Source organism: Salvelinus fontinalis, chromosome 39, assembly GCF_029448725.1.
Source record: "Salvelinus fontinalis isolate EN_2023a chromosome 39, ASM2944872v1, whole genome shotgun sequence".
In the NCBI taxonomy this organism is placed as follows: domain Eukaryota; kingdom Metazoa; phylum Chordata; class Actinopteri; order Salmoniformes; family Salmonidae; genus Salvelinus; species Salvelinus fontinalis.
The window spans coordinates 2,086,086-2,108,753 of NC_074703.1; the positions used below are offsets into that span (position 1 = coordinate 2,086,086).

The following is a 22,668-nucleotide window of genomic DNA, read 5'->3' on the forward strand; positions in this document are numbered from 1 at the left end:
GAACCCAGGGGTTATGTGCCTGTGTAGTGGTGGGGGGGGGGGGGGGGTACTGGTGCATGTGGTGGTGGTGGTGGGGGGTACTGGTGGGAGGGGGGGGGGGGGGGTTACTGGTGTGTGGTGGGGGGGGGTACTGGTGTGTGTAGTGGGGGGGGGGGGGGTACTGGTGTGTGTGGTGGGGGGGAGGGTACTGGTGTGTGTGGTGGGGAGGTACTGGTGTGTGTAGTGGGGGGTACTGGTGTGTGTGGTTGGGGGGGGTACTGGTGTGTGGTGAGGGGGTACTAGTGTGTGTAGTGTGTGGGGGGGGGGTACTGGTGTGTCTCTCCTGTTCCAGCCTCAATCTGCAGCTGGCAGAGTTCCCATGACATCATGCCCTAGCTATGGCTTTTGTCCTGGACGCTGATTGGCAGGTAACTTCACTCCCCTCTCTCCTCCCCTGGTCACAAAGCCCCTCCCCCCTCTGCCTCCCCCATTAGGACAAGGCTTTAAACATGAGAACACCAGGAAGACATGACCTCGACACACACACAAACACACACACACACACACACACACACACACACACACACACACACACACACACACACACACACACACACACACACACACACACACACACACACACAGGAAGTGAGCAGACAGCAGCTAGTAGCCCCTCTCCACTGAGCTCTGATCCATTCCAGCAGGACAGGAACATATGGGCCATGTCCCAAATGGCATCCCATATCCTATTTAGTACACTAACACCCACAGAGTTCAGGTCAACAGTAGTGCACTATGTTGGGAATAGGGTTCCATTTTGGATGTAGACCCTAGTAACATATGGATCTATAGATCTACCATGGGATCTATTTACCCTCCACCCTGATGATGAAGGACCATGATCACTGATCTATACATCCTGCTGTCTCTATACCTCTCTATACATCCTGCTGTCTCTATACATCCTGCTGTCTCTATACATCCTGCTGTGTCTATACATCCTGCTGTCTCTATACATCCTGCTGTCTCTATACATCCTGCTGTCTCTATACATCCTGCTGTGTCTATACATCCTGCTGTCTCTATACCTCTCTATACATCCTGCTGTCTCTATACCTCTCTATACATCCTGCTGTCTCTATACATCCTGCTGTCTCTATACATCCTGCTGTCTCTATACATCCTGCTGTCTCTATACATCCTGCTGTCTCTATATATCCTGCTGTCTCTATACATCCTGCTGTCTCTATACATCCTGCTGTCTCTATACATCCTGCTGTCTCTATACATCCTGCTGTCTCTATACATCCTGCTGTGTCTATACATCCTGCTGTCTCTATACATCCTGCTGTGTCTATACATCCTGCTGTGTCTATACATCCTGCTGTCTCTATACATCCTGCTGTGTCTATACATCCTGCTGTCTCTATACATCCTGCTGTGTCTATACATCCTGCTGTCTCTATACATCCTGCTGTCTCTATACATCCTGCTGTGTCTATACATCCTGCTGTCTCTATACATCCTGCTGTCTCTATACACTATACATCCTGCTGTCTCTATACATCCTGCTGTCTCTATACATCCTGCTGTCTCTATACATCCTGCTGTCTCTATACATCCTGCTGTCTCTATACATCCTGCTGTCTCTATACATCCCGCTGTCTCTATACATCCTGCTGTGTCTATACATCCTGCTGTATCTATACATCCTGCTGTCTCTATACCTCTCTATACATCCTGCTGTCTCTATACATCCTGCTGTCTCTATACCTCTCTATACATCCTGCTGTGTCTATACATCCTGCTGTCTCTATACCTCTCTATACATCCTGCTGTGTCTATACATCCTGCTGTCTCTATACATCCTGCTGTCTCTATACATCCTGCTGTCTCTATACATCATGCTGTCTCTATACATCCTGCTGTCTCTATACATCCTGCTGTCTCTATACATCCTGCTGTCTCTATACATCCTGCTGTCTCTATACATCCTGCTGTCTCTATACATCCTGCTGTCTCTATACATCCTGCTGTCTCTATACATCCTGCTGTCTCTATACATCCTGCTGTCTCTATACATCCTGCTGTCTCTATACCTCTCTATACATCCTGCTGTGTCTATACATCCTGCTGTCTCTATACATCCTGCTGTCTCTATACATCCTGCTGTCTCTATACATCCTGCTGTCTCTATACCTCTCTATACATCCTGCTGTGTCTATACATCCTGCTGTGTCTATACATCCTGCTGTGTCTATACATCCTGCTGTCTCTATACATCCTGCTGTCTCTATACATCCTGCTGTCTCTATACCTCCTGCTGTCTCTATACCTCCTGCTGTCTCTATACATCCTGCTGTCTCTATACATCCTGCTGTGTCTATACATCCTGCTGTCTCTATACCTCTCTATACATCCTGCTGTCTCTATACATCCTGCTGTCTCTATACATCCTGCTGTCTCTATACATCCTGCTGTCTCTATACCTCTCTATACATCCTGCTGTGTCTATACATCCTGCTGTCTCTATACATCCTGCTGTGTCTATACATCCTACTGTGTCTATACATCCTGCTGTGTCTATACATCCTGCTGTCTCTATACATCCTGCTGTCTCTATACATCCTGCTGTCTCTATACCTCCTGCTGTCTCTATACATCCTGCTGTGTCTATACATCCTGCTGTGTCTATACATCCTGCTGTCTCTATACCTCCTGCTGTCTCTATACATCCTGCTGTGTCTATACATCCTGCTGTCTCTATACCTCCTGCTGTCTCTATACCTCCTGCTGTCTCTATACATCCTGCTGTGTCTATACATCCTGCTGTCTCTATACCTCCTGCTGTCTCTATACATCCTGCTGTGTCTATACATCCTACTGTGTCTATACATCCTACTGTGTCTATACATCCTGCTGTGTCTATACATCCTGCTGTCTCTATACATCCTGCTGTCTCTATACATCCTGCTGTGTCTATACATCCTACTGTGTCTATACATCCTGCTGTCTCTATACCTCTCTATACATCCTGCTGTCTCTATACATCCTGCTGTCTCTATACCTCTCTATACATCCTGCTGTCTCTATACCTCTCTATACATCCTGCTGTGTCTATACATCCTGCTGTCTCTATACATCCTACTGTCTCTATACATCCTGCTGTCTCTATACATCCTGCTGTCTCTATACATCCTGCTGTCTCTATACATCCTGCTGTCTCTATACCTCTCTATACATCCTGCTGTCTCTACACATCCTGCTGTCTCTATACCTCTCTATACATCCTGCTGTCTCTATACATCCTGCTGTGTCTATACATCCTGCTGTCTCTATACATCCTGCTGTCTCTATACATCCTGCTGTCTCTATACATCCTGCTGTCTCTATACATCCTGCTGTCTCTATACCTCTCTATACATCCTGCTGTCTCTATACATCCTGCTGTCTCTATACATCCTGCTGTCTCTATACCTCTCTATACATCCTGCTGTGTCTATACATCCTGCTGTCTCTACATCCTGCTGTCTCTATACATCCTGCTGTCTCTATACATCCTGCTGTCTCTATACATCCTGCTGTCTCTATACATCCTGCTGTCTCTATACCTCTCTATACATCCTGCTGTGTCTATACATCCTGCTGTCTCTATACATCCTGCTGTCTCTATACATCCTGCTGTCTCTATACCTCTCTATACATCCTGCTGTCTCTATACATCCTGCTGTCTCTATACCTCTCTATACATCCTGCTGTGTCTATACATCCTGCTGTCTCTATACATCCTGCTGTCTCTATACATCCTGCTGTCTCTATACATCCTGCTGTGTCTATACATCCTGCTGTCTCTATACATCCTGCTGTCTCTATACATCCTGCTGTCTCTATACATCCTGCTGTGTCTATACATCCTGCTGTGTCTATACATCCTGCTGTGTCTATACATCCTGCTGTCTCTATACATCCTGCTGTCTCTATACATCCTGCTGTGTCTATACATCCTGCTGTGTCTATACCTCTCTATACATCCTGCTGTCTCTATACATCCTGCTGTCTCTATACATCCTGCTGTCTCTATACATCCTGCTGTCTCTATACCCCTCTATACATCCTGCTGTCTCTATACATCCTGCTGTCTCTATACATCCTACTGTCTCTATACATCCTGCTGTGTCTATACATCCTGCTGTCTCTATACATCCTGCTGTCTCTATACATCCTGCTGTCTCTATACATCCTGCTGTCTCTATACATCCTGCTGTGTCTATACATCCTGCTGTCTCTATACATCCTGCTGTGTCTATACATCCTGCTGTCTCTATACATCCTGCTGTCTCTATACATCCTGCTGTCTCTACACATCCTGCTGTCTCTATACATCCTGCTGTCTCTATACATCCTGCTGTCTCTATACATCCTGCTGTCTCTATACATCCTGCTCTCAGGGCATCAGACAGGGTAATGTTATAATATCCAGTCAGCAGCAGCAGAGGTAGAACTAAATCAGACAGGGTAATGTTATAATATCCAGTCAGCAGAGGTAGAACTAAATCAGACAGGGTAATGTTATAATATCCAGTCAGCAGCAGAGGTAGAACTAAATCAGACAGGGTAATGTTATAATATCCAGTCAGCAGAGGTAGAACTAAATCAGACAGGGTAATGTTATAATATCCAGTCAGCAGCAGAGGTAGAACTAAATCAGACAGGGTAATGTTATAATATCCAGTCAGCAGCAGAGGTAGAACTAAATCAGACAGGGTAATGTTATAATATCCAGTCAGCAGCAGCAGAGGTAGAACTAAATCAGACAGGGTAATGTTATAATATCCAGTCAGCAGAGGTAGAACTAAATCAGACAGGGTAATGTTATAATATCCAGTCAGCAGAGGTAGAACTAAATCAGACAGGGTAATGTTATAATATCCAGTCAGCAGAGGTAGAACTAAATCAGACAGGGTAATGTTATAATATCCAGTCAGCAGCAGCAGAGGTAGAACTAAATCAGACAGGGTAATGTTATAATATCCAGTCAGCAGAGGTAGAACTAAATCAGACAGGGTAATGTTATAATATCCAGTCAGCAGCAGAGGTAGAGCTAAATCAGACAGGGTAATGTTATAATATCCAGTCAGCAGCAGCAGAGGTAGAACTAAATCAGACAGGGTAATGTTATAATATCCAGTCAGCAGCAGCAGAGGTAGAACTAAATCAGACATGGTAATGTTATAATATCCAGTCAGCAGAGGTAGAACTAAGTCAGACAGGGTAATGTTATAATATCCAGTCAGCAGCAGAGGTAGAGCTAAATCAGACAGGGTAATGTTATAATATCCAGTCAGCAGCAGCAGAGGTAGAACTAAATCAGACAGGGTAATGCAGACTGAGAGCTACCCAATCATCTCTGGCGATGCTGAGAGCTAGCCAATCATCTCTGGCAATGCTGAGAGCTAGCCAATCATCTCTGACGATGCTGAGAACTAGCCAATCATCGCTGGCGATATTGAGAGCTAGCCAATCATCTCTGGTGATGCTGAGAGATAGCCAATCATCTCTGGTGATGCTGAGAGCTAGCCAATCATCTCTGGCGATGCTGAGAGCTAGCCAATCATCGTTGGCGATATTGAGAGCTAGCCAATCATCTCTGGTGATAATGAGAGACAATATTCTCCTCTCCTCTCCACTCCACTTCACTCCACTCCTCTCCCCCACTCTCCTCTCCCCTCCTCTCCCCCACTCTCCTCTCCTCTCCCCTCCCCTCCACTCCTCTCCCCCACTCTCCTCTCCCCTCCTCTCCACTCCTCTCCCCCACTCTCCCCTCCCCTCCTCTCCTCTCAACTCCTCTTCTAGTGGACCATTCAAAACAGAGGTAACATGTTAAAAGTGTAAATGAAACTCTGGGAGCTGCATCCTCACCTCTCTGGCAGGTCTTGAAGAAGATGGCGTTGTGAGGTGTCCTCAGGATGATGTTCCCGCCGGCGTCCATGACCAGTATGGTGACCTCAAACGCTGCTACGCCATCCTGGCCTCCTAAACACGGGAAGCCCACCTGCACCACTTAAAACACACAGAAACATCACATTACAACGCAGTAATCAGTATGCTGAGTATGGCTGATTTCAGGCTATTATGACTGATTTCAAGTTCATATGACTGATTTCAAGCTATTATGACTGATTTCAAGCTATTGTAACTGATTTCAAGCTATTATGGCTGATTTCAAGCTATTATGGCTGATTTCAAGCTATTATGACTGATTTCAAGCTATTATGACTGATTTCAAGCTATTGTGATTGATTTCAAGCTATTATGACTGATCTCAAGCTATTATGACTGATTGCAAGCTATTATGGCTGATTTCAAGCTGTTTGACTGTAGTGGCCTGTGTGGTCTAGTGGTTAGCGCTGGGCTGCTGACTCACACTCCTCCACTCTTTCCTGCTTGTTGTCCAGTCTCATGTGTTCAATAAACAACAACACTGAGAAGGTAGCATGGATTCACCGGCTCCTGTCTCACCTGAAGGCCGACGTGGTACAGAGCCCAGGAGAGGAACGTTCACCGTGGGGTTGTCCATGATGTCCAGATCCATGGAGCGCAGAGTCTGGAACTCATAGAAGTACTCTGCCTGCAACACACATGAACGGAGAACAACAGCTGATGTCTCAGAGAAGTACTCTGCCTGCAACACACATGAACGGAGAACAACAGCTGATGTCTCAGAGAAGAACTCTGCCTGCAACACAGACAGCTGAACAGCTGAACAACTAATGACATGTGGTTTTGCTCTCTAAATGACATGTGGTCTCTCTCTCTAAATGACATGTGGTCTCTCTCTCTAAATGACATGTGGTCTCTCTCTATAAATGACATGTGGTCTCTCTCTCTAAATGACATGCAGTCCCTCTCTCTAAATGACATGTGGTCTCTCTGTCTAGATGACATGTGGTCTCTCTCTCTAAATGACATGCGGTCTCTCTCTATAAATTACATGTGGTCTCGATCTCTAAATGACAAGCGGTCTCTCTCTCTAAATGACATGTGGTCTCTCTCTCTCTAAATGACATGTGGTCTCTCTCTCTAAATGACATGTGGTCTCTCTCTCTAAATGACATGTGGTCTCTCGCTCTAAATGACATGTGGTCTCTCGCTCTAAATGACATGTGGTTTTGCTCACTAAATGACATGTGGTCCCTCTCTCTAAATGACATGTGGTCTCTCTCTATAAATGACATGTGGTCTCTCTCTCTAAATGACATGCTGTCCCTCTCTCTAAATAACATGTGGTCTCTCTGTCTAAATGACATGTGGTCTCTCTGTCTAGATGACATGTGGTCTCTCTCTCTAAATGACATGTGGTCTCTCTGTCTAGATGACATGTGGTCTCTCTCTATAAATGACATGTGGTCACTCTCTCTAAATAACATGTGGTCTCTCTGTCTAAATGACATGTGGTCTCTCTCTCTAAATAACATGTGGTCTCTCTGTCTAAATGACATGTGGTCTCTCTCTCTAAATAACATGTGGTCTCTCTCTCTAAAAGACATGTGGTCTCTCTCTCTAAATGACATGTGGTCTCTCTCTATAAATGACATGCAGTCCCTCTCTCTAAATAACATGTGGTCTCTCTCTCTAAATGACATGTGGTCTCTCTGTCAAGATGACATGTGGTCTCTCTCTCTAAATAACATGTGGTCTCTCTGTCTAGATGACATGTGGTCTCTCTCTCTAAATAACATGTGGTCTCTCTCTATAAATTACATGTGGTCTCTCTCTCTAAATAACATGTGGTCTCTCTGTATAAATTACATGTGGTCTCTCTGTCTAGATGACATGCGGTCTCTCTCTATAAATGACATGTGGTCACTCTCTCTAAATGACATGCGGTCTCTCTCTATAAATTACATGTGGTCTCTCTGTCTAAATTACATGTGGTCTCTCTGTCTAAATGACATGCTGTCCCTCTCTCTAAATAACATGTGGTCTCTCTGTCTAGATGACATGTGGTCTCTCTGTCTCTCTTGTCAAGTGATTGGGGAGGCATGGCAGAACACACACAGGGGGAAAAAAAGAGAGAGCCCAGAACAGAGAGATGAAAGAGGGAGAGAGGAAAGGGGAGACAGCGATGTTCCCTCTATGCAGTGAATGCTTCCCAGTGTTAAAGCGTTTGATGAAGGGAAAGGTACACAAGGCGGGCAGAGGGAGAGTAGGCTAATCCTGCAGCTGAATGGTAATAACCAACACAGATAACTCTCCACCATGCAGCCTTTCATGCCCCAGGCTTTTGTTCCTAAGCCTCGCCGGCTGCCTTTGAAGTACAGGGGTAACAGAACCCAGGAAAGAGAAGGGCCCTCTCTCTCTGTCTCTCTCTCTCTCTGTCTCTCTCTCTCTGTATCTCTCTCTCTCTCTCTCTCTCTCTCTCTGTATCTCTCTCTCCCTCTCTCTCTCTCTCTCTCCCACTCTCATTTGCCGACTCAACATGCCATTACCGGATTACAATCTCTGTATGTTTAGTGTGTGTGTGTGTTTTGTGTGTGGACGTGTTTAACTATTCTTGTGGGGACCAGAAGTCCCTAACAAGAATAGTAAACGAACAAAAAGTTGACCAGCTGGGGACATTTTGTTAGTCCCCACAAGGTCAAATGTTATTTCTCGGGGGTTTAGGGTTAAGGTTAGAATTAGTGTTCGGGTCAGAATTACGTTAAGGGTTAGGAGCTATGGTTAGTTTTAGAGTTATGGGTTAGGGAAAATAGGTGTTTGAATGGGACTGAATTGTGTGTCCCCACAAGGTTAGCTGTACAAGACTGTGTGTGTGTGTGTGTGTGTGTGTGTGTGTGTGTGTGTGTGTGTGTGTGTGTGTGTGTGTGTGTGTGTGTGTGTGTGTGTGTGTGTGTGTGTGTGTGTGTGTGTGTGTGTGTGTGTGTGTGTGTGTGTGTGTGTGTGTGTGTGTACACAGCGCTGGCTTGGAGGGAGCTGGAAGCTTTGGTCCGTTCCGCTCTCTGCCGTTCTCTGTAATTTGCTGTCACCAGAGATGATCTCATCAGGAAGAGAAATTGGTCATTACTTTGACTAAAATAAGTTTACAGTTTATTATGGATGTCAACACACTTGTTGCAGTCTCCACAATGGGGATTTCTGTATGTGGATTCCTTGTTTTAACTTATAAGAGAATTCTCCCATCCTCCTCACAAACCACTAGCTCTATCAGAAGAAGAAGATGATAATGAAGAAGACACAAAGAAGAAGATGATGAAGGCAAGAATTGAGAAGAAACAATAAGAATCTAAAAGAGGAAGAGGAGAAGAAGGGGGAGAAGAAGAAGGCGAAGAGGAGAAGAGGGTGTGCAGAGGAGAAGAAAAAGAGGGTGAAGAGGAGGAGGAGGAGAGGGTGAAGAGGAGGAGAAGAGGGTGAACAGGAGGAGGAGGAGAGGGTGAAGAGGAGGAGGAGGAGGAGGAGAGGGTGAACAGGAGGAGGAGGAGAGGGTGAAGAGGAGGAGGAGAAGAGGGTGAACAGGAGGAGGAGGAGAGGGTGAAGAGGATGAGGAGGAGAGGGTGAAGAGGAGGCGGAGGAGAGGGTGAACAGGAGGAGGAGGAGGAGAGGGTGAACAGGAGGAGGAGAAGAGGGTGAAGAGGGTAAAGATGAGAAGAGGGTGAAGAGGGTAAAGAGGAGAAGAGGGTAAAGAGGAGAAGAGGGTGAAGCGGAGGAGTAGAAGAGGGTGAAGAAGAGAAGAGGGTGAAGAGGGTAAAAAGGAGAAGAGGGTGAAGAGGAGAAGAGGGTAAAGAGGAGAAGGGGGTGAAGAGGAGAAGAGGGTGAAGCGGAGGAGAAGAGGGAGAAGAGGTTGAAGAGGAGAAGAGGGTAAAGAGGAGAAGAGGGTGAAGAGGAGAAGAGGGTGAAGAGGGTGAAGAGGAAAAGAGGGTGAAGAGGAGAAGAGGGTGAAGCGGAGAAGAGGGTAAAGAGGAGAAGAGGGTGAAGAGGGTAAAGAGGAGAAGAGGGTGAAGAGGAGAAGAGGGTGAAGAAGGTAAAGAGGAGAAGAGGGAGAAGAGGAGAAGAGGGTGAAGAGGGTAAAGAGGAGAAGAGGGAGAAGAGGAGAAGAGGGTGAAGCGGAGAAGAGGGTAAAGAGGAGAAGAGGGAGAAGCGGAGGAGTAGAAGAGGGTGAAGAAGAGAAGAGGGTGAAGAGGGTAAAGAGGAGAAGAGGGAGAAGAGGAGAAGAGGGTGAAGAGGGTAAAGAGGAGAAGAGGGTGAAGAGGAGAAGAGGGTGAAGCGGAGAAGAGGGTGAAGCGGAGGAGTAGAAGAGGGTAAAGAGGAGAAGAGGGTGAAGAGGGTAAAGAGGAGAAGAGGGTGAAGAGGAGAAGAGGGTGAAGCGGAGAAGAGGGTAAAGAGGAGAAGAGGGTGAAGAGGGTAAAGAGGAGAAGAGGGTGAAGAGGGTAAAGAGGAGAAGAGGGAGAAGAGGAGAAGAGGGTGAGAAGAGGGTAAAGAGGAGAAGAGGGTGAAGAGGGTAAAGAGGAGAAGAGGGTGAAGCGGAGAAGAGGGTAAAGAGGAGAAGAGGGTGAAGCGGAGGAGGAGAAGAGGGTGAAGAAGAGAAGAGGGTGAAGCGGGTAAAGAGGAGAAGAGGGTGAAGCGGAGAAGAGGGTAAAGAGGAGAAGAGGGTGAAGCGGAGGAGGAGAAGAGGGTGAAGAAGAGAAGAGGGTGAAGAGGGTGATCTTTCTAGAAGAATGAATGGCACCGTGGTCCCACCCAGGGAGCGGTGAGGTCGTGGCTCTGTGACCTAATAACAATGTAACGCGTGGCCCCTGGGATTCCTCCTGACAGAGACAGCCCCTTCATGTGGCAGGGGAACAATGCTCTCTCAACACAAGGCCTGTGTCCCAAATGGCACCCTATTCCTTGCTCTGGTCAAATATATAGGGAATATGATGCTATGGGTCCTGGTCAAAAGTAGTGCACTATATATGGAATATGATTCTATGGGCTCTGGTCTAAAGTAGTGCACTATATATGGAATATGATGCCATGGGCTCTGGTCTAAAGTAGTGCACTATATAGGGAATAGGGTGCCATTATGGACACAGACAATGTTTCTTATCTCACTTCCTATGGATGTAGGTGAAATGCCACAATCCAAACGATGATAGTTATTATTGTCAGAGGACAATACTGGTGCCTTAAAACCATTTCAAGATGATCATTCACTCATGATTCAGATATGATATGTCACGCTGCAGTTTCGCGGGGCCCCTCCGCAGAACAGTGACTCAAATATTTTTCCCGAATAACACAAAATATTGACTCCATCGGTGACTGAGTTGACAACGGTTACTCAAAACAGACATATAAAATATAAAAGTTCAAAACAAACATGAGTAAAATATGGAAAATGATTTATTTGAAAATCCCCAATAGAAACAACCAGTCTATCAGATCTTTCCGCCCCCTGGTGTTTCTTGGCTAGTTCCATCGTTTTGTTCACATGCTAGGTTGTTTTTCAATATTAGTTTGAGTTTGCTGCAACTCTCTGCTGCTAGCGAAGAGACACGGAGATTCTCATACCTGACACTGACACAGAGTGCTGGTCCCGTGTGGCTCAGTTGGTAGAGCATGGCGCTTGCAACGCCAGGGTTGTGGGTTCAATTCCCACGGGGGACCAGGATGAATATGTATGAACTTTCCAATTTGTAAGTCGCTCTGGATAAGAGCGTCTGCTAAATGACTTAAATGTAAATGTTACCACGGTAATGGTCCGTCCATTAATACTTAACAGTCGATTGACGCCGCCGTGTGTCAATCAAATTAACATAATATCAAAACCCATCAATTTAAAATAGAGATATCTGTTTTTTTTGTGTGCATTTGATACGTCTCAATCTATCGCATCCGCCGATGTCGCACTTCCGCGGTGAAAGGTGGCAGAGCTAGAGCGGTGTTTATCAGGCAGGACACATCCCCAAAATCAGGATTCTCACAAACGTCTGTAGCGTTAGAACGGTTTGGCCTACAAAACTAATATGACCACTTTTTTTTGGAAAGATGAGATTCTCACGAACACGATGGTGTTTACAAGTGACTCGTCTGAAGGAACCTGGTACCGGTTTAAAAAATGAATGGCAGTATGGAGGTAGTTTCATGCCAACAAAAATATATACACTGTATATCCTTCCTGAGCTTTCTTATGTCTCCTAGATATAGGACAGACACTTCAAAACCTTATTCCTTATGATTTATTTTTTGACTGTCTGTTTATGAATGTGTTATCAAATGCATGTATATGGGCTATAGTATTAAAGGCCAAAATTATATATTTTATCAAATAATAATTCATTAATTAATTATACCCCAAGACAAAAGATTGAAGTGCCTTTGAACTGTTTTTTTTTCACTCTCAACAGTTTCCTGTGTGTATCAAGAATGGTCCACCAGCCAAAGGACATCCAGCCAACTTGACACAACTGTGGGAAGTATTGGAGTCAACATGGACCAGCATCCCTGTGGAACACTTTCGACAGCTTGTAGAGTCCATGCCCTGATGAATTGACGCTGTTCTGAAAAAAAGGGGTGCAACTCAATATTAAGAAGATGTTTATAATGTTTTGTACACTCTATGGCAAAAAAAAAATCCGTCTGGTATAAAAAAATCTGAGTGGCTGGCAGATTTAAAAAAAATCTACCTGCCTCAGAGTCTGCTGGCGTAACGCAGTTTCTCTGGACCCCGTAAGGTATATAGACTACCTGAACCTGCATGACCCTCGCACTCTCTCCCAGCTTGGGTAGAAAGTTGTGCGTAAAACGAGTCTATTAATGACAAACAGTAGTCAGTCCAGCCTCAAAGCACCCGGCTCATTATGGATTGTTTCATTATGCAGTGCACTACAGCATCTATAGCTATTTACCATACTGAGATGCTATTTATAAACCTTTTATAAATATTCCACATCAAATAGCCTAACAATGAGGGAAAAAGTAGTCGGCTTGAGGATAAATTCAGACACTATTTACTATTGACCTCAGTGGGTTTTGTCTGGCTAATAGCCTACACAAATGGGCTGCAATATTCAAGGTCAATTAAATTAAATCAAATTAAATCCAACTTGAGAGATCTGAAGCCTCCTTTTTTTGTGTGTGCAAATGTTTTCACCACAGCTTTTAGGTCCAGGTTGTGAACCCGACTGTTTTCTATACTGAGTATTGCCACCCCAGACAGTCCATCCAGAGGCATTGTGCATTATAGGTCCATTGGGCTGTACACCATTTAAACTTAGTCTTGAATGATGCATGCCAAGATATACCAGAGATAAGGGACTGTTGATATTGTAACCACACAACTCAAACATCAGTTAAATCGGGTTTTTTTGTTTGTTGGTTCAGTCCCTCAAGAACTGTTGTCTGCTAAAGATGATAATCTGTGTGGATCTGCCAATGTATTGTCTGTTCAGTATCCAGACGACCTGTCCCCAGAGCTTCCTATACACTTCATGTATTTCCATAACGTGTTGAGACCAGCAATTAACTAGAATGAGAGTCTCAATTATTAACGATGTTACAGAACTGCTGTACTCCAAATCCCTTCTGCCCACTTTCCCCTGATGTTGCTATGACAATCAAGCTGCCCCCCCCCCCCTTTCTGTAACTGTCACAGCTGCGGAGAGATTGTTTTCTAAACTAAAACTCATTTAGAACTAGGCCTGTCTAAGAAGCGTTAGGCTCTCGGTCTGATATGGGCTGTAGGACACCTGAGTAAGCTTCCCTCACTGCACTGGTGTCTTGGTAGCTTTGATCACGACGTTCACCTGATATCCCCTTATACTTTCAATCAGTTTCCTTTTTCACTGTTTCAGTCACATTCCTGAAACAGAAGAAACATACACTTGGCTTCCTAGTACATATGGAAATTAAAAAAGGTTTATGAATTACTTTTTCGGAAGGTTACTGTCAAAATGATTTATTAATTAAAAAAATAAAAATAATTAAGAGCGATAACATTCGAATGGGCCCCCAGAGCTTGTGGGTCCCCTGCCTTGAATAAAAGATGGCTGCCGTTTTATGGGCTCTTAACCAATCGTGTTCTTATGTTTGTTTTTTCGTTGGTTAAGAGCTCGTCAGTAAGCAGTTTCACTGTAAGGTCTACCTACATCTGTTGGTTAAGAGCTCGTCAGTAAGCATTTTCACTGTAAGGTCTACCTACACCTGTTGGTTAAGAGCTCGTCAGTAAGCATTTTCACTGTAAGGTCTACCTACACCTGTTGGTTAAGAGCTCGTCAGTAAGCATTTTCACTGTAAGGTCTACCTACACCNCTGTTGGTTAAGAGCTCGTCAGTAAGCATTTTCACTGTAAGGTCTACCTACACCTGTTGGTTAAGAGCTCGTCAGTAAGCATTTTCACTGTAAGGTCTACCTACACCTGTTGGTTAAGAGCTCGTCAGTAAGCATTTTCACTGTAAGGTCTACCTACACCTGTTGGTTAAGAGCTCGTCAGTAAGCATTTTTACTGTAAGGTCTACCTACATCTGTTGTATTCGGCGCACGTGACATTTGATTTGAGGGTGATCCACAGGTGTCTGGTACGCCAGTGAGTGTCTGGTGGACCAAAAAAGTTAAATTCCCACCTGGACGTTAGACAACATTCTGAAAGAGTTCATGTTTTACGGAGTTAACAAAAAGTTTGTTTTCTTTACTCAAGCAGTATACACAGTAGCAATTTAGTTTTTCCATCAGTTGTTTTATGAACCAAAAAAACATAATTAAATGTAACATATTTTATATCCAAAATTCATATTCTATAAGGCAGATAGATGGATTTGACAGTTTATGGTTGTGACAATGGTGATTTCAATATTGTTTGTTTAAATCTTCCAAAAGTAGAGAACTTTCCAGACCACGAGTGGCCTTGCTTCACTACATGTAAAGAGGACATAAACAGGGGTCCTTTATGGTATAGCTGTCCCTGCACATTCCTGATTCATTTAGGCTCCATTAACCAATTACTATGAGCCGTCCTCCCATCTGCAGCCTCCACTGGTTCATATGCTATCTGGGGGGGGGGCCCGACCTTCGGGGGGATGGGGGGGGGGGCAGCCCCAAAAAGTATATATATACTGTATATATACTATACAGTACCAGTCAAAAATGTGGACACACCTACTCATTCAAGGGTTTTTCTTTATTTTTTACTATTTTCTACATTTTAGAATAATGGTGAAGACGTCAAAACTATGAAATAACACATATAGTAACCAAAGAAGTGTTAAACAAATCAAAATACATTTTATATTCTTCAAAGTAGACACCCTTTGCCTTGATGACAGCTTTGCACACTCTTGGCATTCTCTCAACCAGCTTCATGAGGTAGTCACCTGGAATGCATTTCAATTAACAGGTGTGCCTTCTTAAAGCAAGAACAGCTCAAATAAGGAAAGAGAAACGACAGTCCATCATTACTTTGAGACATGAAGGTCAGTCAATATGAAACATTTCAAGAACTTGGAACGTTTCTTCAAGTGCAGTCACAAAAACCATCAAGCGCTATGATGAAACTGGCTCTCACGAGGACAGCCACAGGAAAGGAAGATCCAGAGTTACCTCTGCTGCAGAGGATAAGTTCATTAGAGTTAACTGCACCTCAGAAATTGCAGCCCAAACAAATGCTTCACAGAGTTCAAGACACATCTCAACATCAACTGTTCAGAGGAGACTGCGTGAATCAGGCCTTCATGGTCGAATTGCTGCAAAGAAACCATTACTAAAGGACACCAATAAGAAGAAGAGACTTGGTTGGGCCAAGAAACACGAGCAATGGACATTAGACATGGAAATCTGTCCTTTGGTCTGATGAGTCCAAATTTTAGGTTTTTGGTTCCAACTGCCGAGTCGATGAACAGATGATCTCTGCATGAGTGGTTCCCACCGTGAAGCATGGAGGAGGAGGTGTGATGGTGTGGGCGTGCTTTGCTGGTGACACTGTCTCATCTATTTAGAATTCAAGGCACACTTAACAATCATGGCCATCACAGCATTCTGCAGTGATACCCCATCCCATCTGGTTTGTGCTGGGACTATCATTTGTTTTTCAACAGGACAATGACCCAAAACAAATCCAGGCTGTGTAAGGGCTATTTGACCAAGAAGGAGAGTGATGGAGTGCTGCATTAAATGACCTGGCCTCCACAATCACCCGACCTCAACTCAATTGAGATAGCTTGGAATGAGTTGGACAGCATAGTGAAGTACTCAGTATATGTGGGAACTCCTTCAAAATTGTTGGAAAAGCATTCCAGGTAAAGCTGGTTGAGAGAATGCGAAGAGTCTACAAAGCTGACATCAAGGCAAAGAATGGCTACTTTGTAGAATCTAAAACATAACATATATTTTGATTTAAAACTTTTTGGGTTACTTATTTCATACTTTTGATGTCTTCACTATTATTCTACAATGTAGAAAATAGTAAAAAAAAAATAAGAAAAACCCTTGAATGAGTAGGTGTGTCCAAAACTTTTGACTGGTACTGTATATAAATAAATGAATGAATAAATAAATAAATAAATAAATATATATATGGCTCAATGTATTTGAACATAAAAGTGGGTACATTTGCATCCTCATTACATTATTATCATCAATAGTTTATAACCGTTTTATTTGTGTTATACATAAATGTCAATATTGTCCAATGGCCTCAACAACAGGTTACCAAATCACTTATAGGAGAGAGAAGACTTGTTTGCAAGGCATTTTTTGTGTGTGTAGATAAATACAATAATTTTGCCACTGCACTGACTGTTATTGCCAAAGCTTTTCTCATAACAAAGCTTATGAACAAGGACACCTCATTGCACAAAGCGATTCCAAATGGAACCTTCTTCTCCTTCTCAGTTCCAATAAAGAACGCGGGATGGGTCTGGCACGCGTCTGAGAATTTGACCAATGTTTTCAAAAGCGCAGATGGACCAGATGTTTGGCACATGTCCTAGACGCGGCCTAGCGGCGCCCCGGCGCTTTGATCCGTGGCGGCAGGTCCACGACACCGACATGTAAAATACCGCAAGAGATGGGAATTAGAATATTAAAAAAAGGAAACTGGTTAGAGAGCTCAAGCTCTTTTAAAATCAATCATCTACTGCTACCGCGCGCATAGGCTTCTTTTTAAACCTCCAAAAATGGCGTAGTTGTTTGATCAGAATTGGGTCTTTGATGTAGGGAAAGCGTGAGAAACAATCGTTCAGAAGAAATGTGGACTCGTTTTTGAATGAAGGCTTAAGTGCGGGTGATAGTCAGTGGCTCTTACCTTGTTTAGGCTCTTGCCTAGTGTATTGATCTTTACCGAGAAAATAATTTCAAAGACATTCTTCATTTGAAGTTCGTTTTTAAAATGCATAATGTGGTTAATCAATGCATACTAAACATTGGCTATTAACATATCGATTCAAAATAATAAGAAAAACAACCTTAATCATTATTTTCTAAAAAACAAAATTAATTGCAGCCTTTTCGCTATATAGAATTGCGCCCTGGGCACCGCGTTGCGCACTGGCTACAATTACGCGCATGTTCTCAGATCAATAGCCTTTGATATAGCCTATCGATGATCACTAAAAGTATTACAATAAATGGAATCAAATATACACATTTTCCTCTTTTCAAATGAAAGTAGACCTATAGGCTACTGTGACCCTATCACCGTCTCCAACCTGTTCAGTCGCTTGCCAGGTGAAGTTGACGTTCTGGATATTGACAGGTATCGCAGGCATCCTCTGCTGGGCCTTTCTGAAGTCAGTTGTGAATGGAGCCATCTTTCCCTCTGACACGATCAAGATATCCTCCTCAAAACCTGCACAGTAACGCACACTGACATTTCAACAAGAGCATTTAAACACATGCGAAAGCGCATGGGTGTCTACAAAAGGTTTAACTCAGTCCAATTTAATAAGGGGTCACAGTGTATGGAACTCATCCCTTTAAAGTTACAATCCATCTTTTCTATGCACATTTAAGCTAATTCAAGTGACACTGTAGCATTGGATTAATTGAAAAATAAACGCTACTTACCAATTAGGATTCTGGCTTGGTTGGCATCAATCCACATGTAGAAACTTCCCTGCTGCTCCTGCGCAGCTTTGGACATCAAACCACCCAAAAGTAGAAGAAAGCACGTTTTGATGGGGGACAGAAAAACAGAGTCTGTCTCTGTAGCCATCCTGAGTTGCAGCCTCTCAAATCTAACCCTTTAAATTGTAAATGTATCTCCGTTCGGTCTCCTCGTAGTTAAATTGTGTGTCTGTGTATGCTGGGTTAGCCACTGTACTCAAGTCTGGTATGCCGTGAGTGAGCCTCTTTCATTGACAGTGAGACGCCTGTACTACGTCGCAAGCTACTTGTACACAGCGGGCGCTGCAGGGAGGATGTGTGGCCACACGGTGGCGCAGTGGGACATGGGAAGTAAAGAGTTGGTGCGCATTTAGTTAGGCTATGCCTGCCTATTGATTCATGTGGTAGGAAGTAAATGGCGTAACATGTTGACAAACAACTGGCACCATAAACACTTATTTATTGGTCTGAGTAGTGGTCTAATCTTTCCCTGATAAAATTATTTTTTACCCACACATCCGTTTTTCTGATGAATCCCAGTAAAATAAACATAACAATCATTATTAATTATAGCCTACAAAATATTCACATGGTGATGAGAGTTGCATGATGTAACTAGCGGACCTATTCTCTGAAACAAAAATGTGTTTGTTGCATTGACTCAATTCAAGCCTCCAGAATAGGAAGAGGGGGGAGGGACCGGGGGGGCGGGGGGGCGGGGCTTCAAGACAAATCATCTTCCTGTGTGGTCTTTGTCTTATAAAGCCCATAAACTCTCCAAGATAAACACGTCAGATTGTGGTATGTCACCTGGTGCCCATATTCTAAAGGATGGTACTCGTCTGGGATATTAGAGTGGAAACGGGCGAGAAATGCAGAAATGCCAGACATGTGTTATTTTATTGCATTCCAACAGAGTTTTGTCAATGAGAATTGGTTTTATTCATGATTAAATATTTCAAATCAATATCATTAGATTACCGAAGAACAAATGCCATAGGCTACACTGAGTATACAATGATTTTTTTCTCCATTCGTTTTTATTATATATTTTCATTAATTAATGACTTGCCTAAATGAAGGTTACATAAAAAAAATGTATATATATTTTTTTTCCCATAATAAACTCCTACAATAGAATGTTTCAAACCAGTAGCCCTACAACTTGTATTAATCATGACATTTTTATTTGTGAACTTCAAATGAATTTAGACTATCTTTCCTACAACCCTATTCCACACATAATCATACCCTCACCTGGTCTAAAGGTGACATGACATGCATACAGTATGTAAGGTGACAAGACAGTCTCATACAGTATGTATGCACACATTATATATAGACGTTTTCTATTGCATTATTGACTGTATGTTTGTTTATTCCATGTGTAACTCTGTGTTGTTGTATGTGTCGAACTGCTTTGCTTTATCTTGGCCAGGTCACAGTTGTAAATGAGAACTTGTTCTCAGCTAGCCTACCTGGTTAAATAAAGGTGAAATAAAAAAAAAAAAAATGAAAAATGTACTAGGCCTTTTACCATACCGTTAGGTGGTTTATGCAAAAACAGTCTAGAGTACTCACAATAGACAATAAACAATACACTATAGATTCCTATAGACTATTACAGGAAGTATGCACCGTTGGAGCTCGGCGCTTAAGTATTTCACTGTACATTGCAACTGCATCTGCGACCCTGAGTACGTGACTAAACACAAATCGTATCTACAGTAGCTAGATGCGGCTATCACCAACCATGTATTTGATTGGATCAACCTTTAGACTCCCCTACGAGGTAAACCTCCAAAATCAATATTCATGTAAAACAATGTGTTTGTAAAACGACGCATTTACAATTCTGTCAGACACTAGATATAACCTGCTATTTAGACGTGACTGTTCTTATAGCAGGTCATTGAGACGCCTGCCCCCTGCCTGTAGACAGCTTTACTTACTCAGGATACGGTTTTTAGTTTTTTCTGTCTGGGTCTACTATTTGTTCGTCACTTCCGTCACAGCTTTGAGTTTTTCGAGCAAAGATGGCGACGGCGCAGCTAACGGACGATGAGCTTTTCTCTGAGTTAAAGAGCTTTGGATTCATTCCAGGCCCGGTTTGCGAGAACACGAGACCGGTTTATTTGAAAAAACTAAAGAAACTACGTGAGGAACAACAACAGAAAGGAACCAGGGCGGGGAAAAACCGAAACAGTGGCAGCATCATCAACAACAGTAGCGGCGGTGGCAACGGCAGCTACACAGCGGCGGGAGCTTCGGGATTCGGAGCCAGGCCAGCTAGCCGTGACGTCAAGCACCTGAGCCCTAGCAGTCGGAGCCCCGGTGGTCGACCGGTCCTGGACGAAAAGCGAACTGCTGGAGCGGGGAAGTTCGTATTGGGCTTTAGCTCGGACGAATCGGACGTGGACGACCCGAAGAAAAAACGAGGAGCGAACCACAGCGGTAGGAGAGACCGAGGCTCCGCGTACCAACAACAACAGCAGATCAGGCCTACAACGGGAGCTGCCTCCGCCACTCGAAAGAGCCTGGGAGTCGCTGTGAGTACCAGCAGCAACAACTCCTCTCCCACTGGGCTACTGGAGGAGAGGAGAAGCGGACCCGGTACTCTCGGCTGGGTGGACCGGGGAAAATCGAGCCTCGAGGTCTCGCGGGCCGCGGAAGTGAAGGGTTACGACGAAGAGCCCGAAGAGGAAGGCGATTTTCAGGGGGAGACGGAGAGAGACAGTCGGTCTCTGAATGGGAACAGGGCGTCTTACTCACTGAACACCAGTAGTAAGCTAGTCGGGGATTACTCGGATTCGGAAGAGGAGGAAGAGGAAGAAGGGGGGATAATATATGGGCAGGACCGTCAACGAGACCGGCGTTTACAGCAACACTACTCCAGACGGAGTCACTCCTCCAAGCCGTCTCCCCACAGAAGTGCCAGGGGGTCAGAGAGCGGTCAGGAAACGACTTTAGGCATGGAAAGCAAGCAAAATGACACGCCTGGCGCTAGTAGGAGTCGACTAGACATGATGGGAGGCCGGGAGGAGGATGAAGAGGAAGAGGGAAAGAAGCGAGGCCCCGGCGAATCGTCCCTGAGCGGGAGCTTGCTGCGACGCCATTACCCCAGGGGGGCCATCTACGTGTCGGCTGTGACGGGGGAGAGCGACCGCGGCAGCCCCGGGGAGAGCAGCGGCAACAATTCCCCGTCCTCCGCCTACAACAAAAACCACATCGACAGCGGGGATGACGCCACTAGCAGCAGCAGGAGCCGATTCAGCATCGGCCTGAGACCGCGATTCTCCAACTACAACAGTCTATCCGCTACTTACCGATCCAACCATTCAAATCATAGCGGTCCCAACCATGCCTACAGCCAGGCGAGTCTCAAGCAGAAGCACACGGTGCCGGAGGATGAGCTGCTCCAGCAATTCAAGCGGGAGGAGGTGGGGTCGTCCACCGGTGGTTGGGGGTTCAGCGCCCACTACCTGTCCATGTTCTTGCTCATGGCCGCCTGCCTGTTCTTCCTCCTGCTCGGCCTCATGTATCTCCGGATGAGGGGGTCTGGAGCCTCTGAGGTCGATGTTGTCAGTAAGTATCCAGCCTAGTAAATGCAACTTCCTAAACATAGCTAGCTAGTAGTGTTTTGTCTCTCAATCCAATCCATCATTCTGTAGTTAGGTTTACTGTGCAATTGTAGCATTCTATAACGATTCAATTTGCTTCCAAATTGGAGTATAATATCAATATTTAAAACGGATTGATAACCAGCCCAGGTATTTTGTAATATTAGTGACTGACTGTCTAGATTCTGCTTTATACATTTGATGGCCAGACTTTTGCCTTGTGCCATGGACATTGTAATATGAAAACAATCTTAACAGAAATTTTAAATTGCTACATTTTAATTCAGGGAGGAGACAATAAGAAGAGATGTTAAATCTATACCCCCCAGAAATGATTTTCCATAGTTTACACTACAGTACATGTGTTTTTAGTATTCTGCACAGAGTCACTCGTTGTCTGACATCAAAATCAGTTATTTGCCTCTTAGTAGAAAATCACCACAGGGAACCTAAACGTTTAGGCCTAAAAACGATGATTTCATAGGACTCATTTGGTGTGTAAAGAAGCAGGCTTATCAGTTGTCCCCCCTGTCCCCCCCTTCAGCCATTCACACCTTCAGAGACAGGAAGTCCTACAGCATCATTCTACATAGAGAGGGACTCTTCTTCTTTATGGAGGGTACAGCAGACATTTTAGCATGTCAGCATAGAAAGCTACCTCCATCCATTGGCTTCCATAGCGAACGATCGGCCACTAGCCCGTTCAACCCCGCTGTGTGTGTGCTTCAGAGTATGCTCATTAGAAATGACTCGATTTAAAGCCTTTTAATACAGATAGTGTAGTATTTACGGTGAGCTATTAAACCAATAGACCTAAGCAAATGACTAGCATTAGCCAAATCAGCAGGTAAGATGCCTATGCCTGAAGGAAAAAGGAAACCGCACACTGCTCTTGATAGTATCACCGATATTTAATAAGATTGGTCAGATGTGCGAGGGCCTTTTTGAAAGAGGCCTATGCCTGCCTGGACACTGCAGCTACAATCTTAAGCTACCT

At 44.3% G+C, this 22,668-nt stretch overlaps 2 protein-coding genes across 2 annotated transcripts in view; one reads left to right on the plus strand and one right to left on the minus strand.

The window, feature by feature from the left end:
* wif1 (wnt inhibitory factor 1) overlaps nt 1–18,345 on the minus strand; it is a 64,949-nt gene extending 46,604 nt beyond the window's left edge. The window contains exons 1-4 of the mRNA XM_055905936.1: nt 18,013–18,345; nt 17,655–17,794; nt 6,499–6,607; nt 5,899–6,039 (exon numbers count right to left, since the gene is read on the minus strand). Coding sequence (XP_055761911.1) covers nt 5,899–6,039; nt 6,499–6,607; nt 17,655–17,794; nt 18,013–18,160 — 538 coding nt within the window. The 5' untranslated portion in view covers nt 18,161–18,345. The remainder of the gene's footprint in view (nt 1–5,898; nt 6,040–6,498; nt 6,608–17,654; nt 17,795–18,012) is intronic.
* A 1,707-nt stretch (nt 18,346–20,052) lies between these two features.
* lemd3 (LEM domain containing 3) overlaps nt 20,053–22,668 on the plus strand; it is a 32,899-nt gene continuing 30,283 nt past the window's right edge. Inside the window, exon 1 of the mRNA XM_055906103.1 lies at nt 20,053–21,636. Within this exon, the coding sequence (XP_055762078.1) occupies nt 20,088–21,636 (1,549 nt within the window). The 5' untranslated portion in view covers nt 20,053–20,087. The remainder of the gene's footprint in view (nt 21,637–22,668) is intronic.